This window comes from Eurypyga helias, unplaced genomic scaffold (assembly GCF_000690775.1).
Source record: "Eurypyga helias isolate BGI_N326 unplaced genomic scaffold, ASM69077v1 scaffold32808, whole genome shotgun sequence".
Classification (NCBI taxonomy): domain Eukaryota; kingdom Metazoa; phylum Chordata; class Aves; order Eurypygiformes; family Eurypygidae; genus Eurypyga; species Eurypyga helias.
The window spans coordinates 11,121-19,478 of NW_010265527.1; the positions used below are offsets into that span (position 1 = coordinate 11,121).

Consider the following 8,358-nt stretch of genomic DNA (forward strand, 5'->3'; position numbering starts at 1 on the left):
AGCATGTGGGGTCCTTCGCTGTCTGAGCCTGTGTCCATCCTTCTAAGCTTGGGCTGTCCATCAGGGTGGAGGATCTGTATCACTGGGCAGGTGTAAGCAGAAAATAGGCACAGGGTTTTTAGAGGCCCACGAGAATACTCGAGGGTCCTCCACACTGTGCAAGTCTTAACAGTCACATTGCCTTGTGTGGAAGCTGACTACTCGCCTTCAGTATGCTAAAGTGACTGGATTAGCAAGCGTCAAGTTATGCAGTGGTTAAAAACAAACAGGGGGCACTTAAACCAGGCAGTGTCATCCAGATGGGAACAATGGCTCAGAAGTTAGCTAAGAGAAAGCGGTGGAGCTCCAGACCGCACAGTTCCTGTGCGAGAGATGGGGTAGCTATTTCATCAGACAGCATCACGTAGAGAGCCTTGAACTCTTGTGTTCTCAGCCACAGGCAGAAACCAAACCCCTCTGGAATTCAGCCATCTGCTGGAAGGCTGCACCCTAAACCTTCGGAGGTGCTAAGCCACAGACAGCCACATGCAATCTGTCAGAGCCCTCCTGGAACCTTCTCCCCAGCCCGGGGACCAAGAAAGAAAGAAAGAAAAACCCCAAAAAACAACCCAACCCAACAACCCCCATACAAGATCCTACATTTCAGCTCATGTCCGTTTCATAAAAAGGGGGAAAAGAATTTAGTTGGAGACATTTTGCCACGTTTGGTGGCTGCTCAAGTGTCAAGTTTGCTGGATCAATAACCCATTGCCACTGCTCTCCCTTTGCTACTATATACACTGTTGCTGAGGTCCATATATTATCTTGCAATGCCCTGTGCTTAACCTCTGAATGGGAAATGCTTTGGAATGTCCATAGACGGGAAGATGGGACTCAACGGAGGAGGTTTCCAGTGGAGGGGGAAGGATGGGGGGAAACGAGGAGTTGGTGCCTTTTTTCACCTCCGGATGTCAGAGAAGTCGGACAGTTCATCTGCCCGGTCCATGATCCCATGTGCCCCTTTAGGACCGTGGCCCCCAGCTTTCACCCGGGTGTGGGCGTTCAAGTGGCCCTTAGTACCTCTCTCTCCCTTAGATGCTCGTGAGCTCTCCCTGTGGTCAGAGTCGGAGTGTGCCAGCATGTCCCCACGGCCAGCAGCGGCTTTGCTGCCTTCACCCGACTTCTTCTCGGGAGCCAGGATGGCATCACTGTGCGCAGCCGAGGTGCAGAAGCTCAGAATGGAGCAGAGGCTTCCCCAGTTCTGTTCGCACTGGGCCTGGACGCTTCTTGTTATTGCCTTTTTCACCTCCTCACCACAGGTGAGCAGGATGTTCACTAGATCAACATATGGCCTAGAAGTAAAGGGAACAGCAGGAGTTGAGTCAAAATATATGAGGGTTATCTATCAGTAAACAAGTGTAATGGCCTCTCTGCCACCCCCCCCGCCCCGCTGCAACAGCACAGAGCATTAGCCCGTGGTATCACTGACTTGGGGCAGCCTTGGGGAGCGATTCTGCACCAGATCTTCATCATGCAGCGTATTATATCCTAACCAGCCCCATCGCTGTAAGAAACGCATGTGATGGCATCCTGTGAAACGAAGCTTCGTTCTAGAGCTGGTTCTGTCTTGATTGCTGCCCCCCAGGAGATGCTCCGGGAGAGCTGCAGTGTCCACCTGAGGAAGATCAGGGGTCTACGTGCTTGGCAAATGGGGCTGTCAACTGGAAGAACTGCAGTCTCATGTCTTCTCCCTCTATCTCCTTTCCATGCCACTTCATCTTTATTAGTCAAGATACATGACAAAGGAAACCTGCTCAAGCGTAGAGCCATCAGCCTCGTCCAACAGCTTGCTACCTGCTGGTGAAGGGCTGCTACAGCGCACATACTGATCACTAGTCTGCAAGAGGGAGGCATTTCCTCACCTTTGCAGAGAGCAACAGACACTCAACTAGAGGTTCTCTGGCTTTTCGCATCACCTTCAGCTTTCCTGAAGCAACGTGTTGATCTCCACCGGAAGCAAGATCTCGACTCATGATCCAATGGCACAGAGCTCAGACACATGGAAATCCACTTTGATGGAACTGTTTCTTCCCATGCCAAGTGTTTTTTAATTCATTTCCTTACAGAGTTGTGTACAGCTTTCAGTATTTACCTTTTCCCAGCCAAACAAGGACTCCAAAGGAGCCATGGCCAAATACCATTTCAGCTTCCCACCCATCCCTCCATGCCCCTGCAGCACAACGCGGAGTGAGCACAGGCACTTCGCCTTCCTCAGCCACAGGTCACCGAGTGCAGCAATTTTAAAATAGTTGCGGTCACAAGTGTGGTGGGTCAATATTGATGTTGTCTATTGACACAACTGCTCAGCTGCTAGCAGGCCCAGAAGGACGTGCTTCAAAGTCTTCCACAGCAGGAACCATCCACAGTGCAAGTGGAAAACTGCCTGGAGTCAGCAGTCGTGGCTGTATGGGGTGGTGGGGTGCACCTTTGGGCACAGTGTCCCCCAGCTGTGGTGGCTATGGACAAGTCTAAATCCCTTCCCACAAACTAAGTCAGAAGAGGCGAGGAAAACTAACAGATTATGATCAGTGTCTGACACTGCCCTGATTTTACTTTGCCCAACTGCTTAAACTCATTTGGAATGACTAATCTTGGAGAGCCACCTATTCCCCTATCTCAAAATATTTCCCATGTTTGGATTGTTTCTGCTGTTTAAAAAAAGTTACTTGGAATGCAGCAGCGACTGATCTGCCAGGGCCTGTCACCACTTCCACCATAGCAAATCGCCCTGACCCCCACCCCACCGCAGCTGACTCAGGAGGAGACTTCACCGCCCCGATCGCGTTCCTCGCACTCATTGGGAGAAAACAGTCAGAATAAAATAGTCAGAGAGTAAATCAGAGCTGCCACTTGTTTCTCTGTTCTTAGGTTTTGTTTTAAATGTAAAATAGTTGAGAAAGAACTGAGCACATGACATACAGAGTGACCCAGCAGAAGGAAAGGGGAGGAAAAAAAAAAGTTGTTGAAATTGGGCATAACCTTTACAAAAATCTTTGGAAGAAAAAGGTTGCTGGTATGACTTAAAAGTGGCTCAGCTGCCAAGTATTTCAGGTATTCAGAGTCTGCCAGAGCCCTGCGGATTAATACTGGGCCATTTCTCCTGCACTGTTTTACTTTCTGCATTTCAGCTGGCCTGAACCATAGTACCTGAACCGAGCACAAGGCTGCAAGTCAGCAGACATGATTTTATTTCCAGCTCTGCCACACTTGCCCATTGATCCTGAACAAGTTCCTTAGTTCAAAAGCTTCAGAGATGGCCTCTAAATTTAGGGGAGGGGAAGAGGCTGGCTGGCTTCTATCTGGGGAGTCCCACACAGGAAAGCTAATCTCCAACTCCGTCAGATGCTGAAAGTTAAGTGTAGGAAGCTCTACGTGAGATTGTGCAAATTACAGGTGTTCAGCCAGATGATCGGTCTCTTCTCAAACCGAGAAGCCCCTCAGTTAACCTCCCCAGAATTAAGCCTTCGAGCATTTCTGCTTTAGCCCATTTGTAAAACAAGGATAACTTCTCTTTGGATGGGCCGTTGACTTTCATAGTTGTTCTCATCTCCAAATGATGGTACCAGTGAACACCCCCTGCCAAGTACCCAATTTACAGCCTACTAACACAGCCTGAGATGTGCCCACAGAGAGGTGCTGCTGTGCAGGACAGAGTCCTGCTCTCCCCCAGGCAGCGGGATGCTGCCATTCGCCCCGGGCACAGCCCACAGCCCGCAGCCCTGGCAAGGCCAAGATCTGCCACCAACCATGCCTTTGATCCCAGCCTCAGGAATGTCCATGGAAAGGGCTTTGCTTTCAGGCCACCATGTTCAGCTCATAGAAACCACAGCAAACGATTCTGCATTTGAGAGTGAACTGGCATCAAAGCATCTCTCTGCAACTGCAGCTTAAGTATTAGGGGAGTGGTTTTCAACAGAAAGTAAGGGAATTGGGACACAGCTCCTTTGGACATCAGTGAAAATGCAAGGCTAAAAGTCCAGAGGAAATCATGCTATTAAAATAGTATGTCCCAACTGCTGGGATTTAGGGGTTCTGTGCTAATATCTGCTAGGGATAGGAAGGCACAGAGGCGTGGTAGGAAGATGCTTTAAGGTAAGCCTGCTGCCAGGCTATGGCTCAACCTTCTTGTTTGGGAGCGAGATGTTCACCTGCAAGAAAAACAGGCTCCGATTTTTGCATCTGTGCACAAAGAGCTGGTACAAACAGCTTGTGCCTGGTTTGTTGCTGTCATCTGGCAGCTTTGATCAATTCCAAATAGGATTCGTGCCTGCCATTCCTTAGAGGGCAGCTGTGTTCCCAGTCAGAGGGATGAACTCCTCAAAATGTGACTTGTGCCTTCATTTTTGCACACCTCCATGTTTTATTAAAAAGCATCTGAGATTAATAAGGAATAAGATGAATGGGAGATTACCTGGGGGACTGCAGCTCTTTCAGGGACAATTAACTACAAGACATTTGAAAGTATGTATTTAAAGAAGAAATTATCATCTTACTGACAACTTGGCATAGACCTTCTTCCCCCTTCTCCTCTAGCTGTCATCTTTAACAAGATACTGGGGTCAAGAACAGTGCCTTTGAGCTCAGAAAGCATAGACGTTGTGAGATGCCTCTGGAAACAGCAGACACTGACGCTGTATTTGCTAAAGGACCAAAGAGACAGTCAGATCCAACTTCAACCCATTTCATTTCCTTCCACAGCCGTGTTGCCCTTGGTAAACAAACTAGTCTTCAAGGGCCCCTGTGAAGAAAGCATTACCTTGGTCTGGTACATGGGAAAACAAGACGTGCTTAAGGCCAGGAGGAGGTGAAACAGCTCTTGGGCAGATGCACAGCCCATTGGCACCATCATGCTCCTGGAAGGAGCTCCCACGCCTCTGACTGCACTAGCACGGAGGTACTTACTCATGCTGCAGCAGGTCTTTGAAGTGAATCATCTCCACAATGACCTGGACGTTCTCCTTGGCAGCAGAGCAGAGGTCATGCTTCAGGTAGCACTCCCGCTGTAACTGGAACACCATCTCTTTAATGGCAGGGCACTTACGGCTGATGCAGCTGAATTTATGCCTCAAGGCATGAGCCTTACACTTCAGAGCGTCTTTAATGAAGGATTTTCCCTGAGAAGAAAAGAAATGGAGTAGGTCTGTATTTTTGTCCATTAAGCACAGCAGCTGATTTATGCCCAGCTAGCTGCTCCTCTGTAGGGCAATGTCAAGGGTTATTAGATTGCTAAGGGTACCACTTAATGGCTTTTCCCCCTTTTCTCTTTGTTTCTCTGCCCTTAAAGATCATGCCAAGTTACCTGGCCTTGCTATTCCAGTGGAGCTGAACACACAGGGCTTCCTCATTCGTATTTGAAGGTTCCCCTACCCCAACAGCTGAATGCCCAACAATGGAAAGGGCAAAAGTAAGCACCTTGACATAATTCATTGCTTGAGTTACTGGCTTTGTTCACTTCTGGGGTGTCAGCACAGCAGGTTCACACAAAGGGGATGGCACCCTGCCATGGCTGAGGTCCCCAGGATCACAAGCAGATACTCAGTAACTGCAATTTTGGCTTTCTTCTTTAAATTTTAAGATTAGTTTGCAAACTCCTAGACAAGTAGGCAGTGCCTATATGCACCTGCCACATTTCTCATCTGTATTTTCTCTACTAACAGTTCCTTAGAGAGGGAGTCAAATCAGCACAAATGATAATCCTACAATGTCTTGGTGTCTGTTTGATGCAAGAAACCAAAGTGAGATTTCAAAAAAAAAAAAAAATCAAGAAACTAAAAGAGTAAGTTGCAGGAAAGGTGCTTTAGTAACGTCTCTTTAACCACTGTTTGCGATTCCTTCATTCGGTTGCTTAGGGGGCATGAAAACCATCCCCTCCTTTTCTCTGTGCTGTCTGATGCTATAGCTGCCATACGTGGTGCACGTTTCGCAGTCTGACAGATCTGCCCAGGCTCCCTTTACTTTGCTGAGCAATAGGTGTGTGGAAGCCTGCACAGCCTCCACCTCTTCGTTAGCTTCAGATTGTTTTGCACGAGTTCTTCATGAAGACCAAATTCTTGTTAACCTTTATCCAAAGAGTACACTGGCACAGCTCCACTGACATTAACTAGGATTCATCCAGACCTGCAAGCAGATTTTGTCCCCAAATGTTTCAAGCCAGAAATGTTTCTTGCTGATCAAAGAACTGCTTCAGTCATCATCCCTTTCTATTCCCTATACCAAAGGCACTTACTTGCCCTTCCCTTCAGTAACAACCATGCACAGCACACTAGGCAAATAAGGATAAAAAAGAAAATTCTTATGCAAACCAAATCTGATACCAATTCTCAGGTTTCAGAGAGAGGGAAGGAAAGCAGAAAGCAGTGTACAGAAAATGGCCAATGTTAGCCTTCTCATTTAATGCAGCCTGAAATAACTGTAGATAGTACAGAGATGAGCCGCGAAAAGCCATGTCATAGCAGAGGCTAAAGTCACCTCTCTGTTAAATAAAGCTCCAGGTGTTTAATACTTCTGCACCACAATGGAGACGGTCTGGGTGTGAAATGGGCTGTGTTTGATTCACAAGAGCTGGGGATCCCAGGGAACAGGCATCAGTGGCTACGCTCAGCCTTTGTGAGCACGTTTCCCTCCCCTCCCAACAGGGCTTATCCTCTGGTCAACTTTGTTCACTGACAGTGTCGTGCAAAAATAGACGAGTGCTTTCTGGAACCCACTTAGATATTAACTTGAAGGTTTTCAGATATCCACAGAAGAAACAATTCCTGTTTTAATGACTAGCCAGACCCTTTGTACGTCCTTGAGAATGTGAGCCTAAAACACCTCACAAGTGTTTCCTGCCGGGTGGTCCCACCATCCCTCACAGAACAGGCTGCAACCTGAACACAGCCCTACTTTATACCATACTTTGCAGGGCCACGAGGCTGGTGCTTTTAGTCAAGTTATACTGTAAACTGCATGGTCAAGCCAAATGCCGCCGGCCCGTTGTAATGTTCTCTTCCCTCCACACTGAAATGGGAGAGTAGGTTTACAAGACATAATAACAGGATGTCTCAATGATGCCTAAATGGTCTGGGGAGAAAATGAAGGAGACAAACTTAATACTGCATACCATGTAAGTAATGTATTTTAACATCAATGCTTGTACCAAAGACTCACTTGAATACAGCAGCTCTAGGGGGTTGCCTGTACTGGTTGTGTGCGAGTCTTGAGAACCAATGTAATAACTATACACTGCGACGTATTTCGCTATGTCTAAGTGAACTGGATGCCCACGTTGCATTTCAGCTTTGAACAAACATGGTGTGGAAGCTTAAGCCACGGACAGGTTGCACACTGCTGCTGTGTTACTGTTCTTGGTTCTTGATTCTGCACCCTCCAACAGAAAAATTCTAATTGAAACTGGTCACGTGCAAAAGTAGATTTGTTCCATAATGGTAACTTCTTTCCAGAGATGTGTGAATGAAATACATGCCATGCATACATTGGAAGCAAGCAAATACATAGGATATTTCACGGTGTTACCTGGGCATCAAATTTTCCAGCGTTGTGCAGGAATGTCATGCAGATCTCGTGTAAGCCTCGGATCTCACAAGAATTATTTTCAAAGCATTCAAACACTCCACATCCCACATCGCCAGCATTAACCAGGCAGTGCTGGATTTCAGCTAAAATGAGCATTGATTACAGTTAAATTGAAGAACTGTTCATAGAAGCTGGTGGTGGGCAGGGTGGGGACGGAAAGAGTTATTTTGCTAACATCCTTAGTTCAAAAGAAAAAACACATGTGACAACAGTTATTGTACCCACAGCATGCCCACTTTTTGCAGAAACTAGGCCAAAACTTGGGTGTATTATGTTATGAAAGGGATATCCAAGAAGCAAATGCCAAATCCACTATGCTTACGTCAAGCTATTTCACTTGAGAACTGTCTAATGCTTTTGCATTCCTCAGGAGCAAAGGACGGGCATGATTTTTGCCATCTGACTCGTACAAAGTCTCCCATCAAATTCAAGTACCAAAATGAGAAGCCCAGGACCCAGCCAGCTAAAATGACTCATTTCTGGTACTTTGAGCTTGTTTCTGGCTGTTTAGCACAATGTTTTTTACAGACTGCTGGGTTCCCCACGTTGTGATGTCTACAAAGTTAATGGCAAAACTCCCACTGATAAATAGTCCTTTGCACTGTGTCACATAAAGCTGCGACTATGTCCTCACCTATGCAGAAATCAATTGAAAATACATATATTTATATACGTAGTGCATAAAATAGATCTACTGGAGCTAGCCGTTCCATACGTGTTTATTCTGCCCTTTCAGATGTTATG

General features: G+C 46.9%; 1 protein-coding gene across 1 annotated transcript; it reads right to left on the bottom strand.

The window, feature by feature from the left end:
- Window positions 1-777: 777 nt before the first annotated feature.
- STC2 (stanniocalcin 2) lies at window positions 778-7,710 on the bottom strand. The gene is made up of 3 exons (XM_010156783.1): window positions 7,555-7,710; window positions 4,942-5,153; window positions 778-1,331 (listed from the first exon to the last, which is right to left on the bottom strand). Exons 1-3 carry the CDS (start codon window positions 7,708-7,710, stop codon window positions 938-940), a joined length of 762 nt encoding a protein of 253 aa, XP_010155085.1. The 3' UTR covers window positions 778-937.
- Window positions 7,711-8,358: the final 648 nt, after the last annotated feature.

What these genes read in the sequence shown, in the direction of transcription:
- STC2 (XM_010156783.1), bottom strand. Translation starts at nt 7,710, where the DNA reads ATGCTCATTTTAGCTGAAATCCAGCACTGCCTGGTTAATGCTGGCGAT. An exon ending in CTGGAAAATTTGATGCCCAG is followed by an intron (nt 5,154 to 7,554) that starts GTAACACCGTGA and finishes TTTTCTTCTCAG; the next exon opens with GGAAAATCCTTCATTAAAGA. An exon ending in AAAGACCTGCTGCAGCATGA is followed by an intron (nt 1,332 to 4,941) that starts GTAAGTACCTCC and finishes CTTTACTTCTAG; the next exon opens with GCCATATGTTGATCTAGTGA.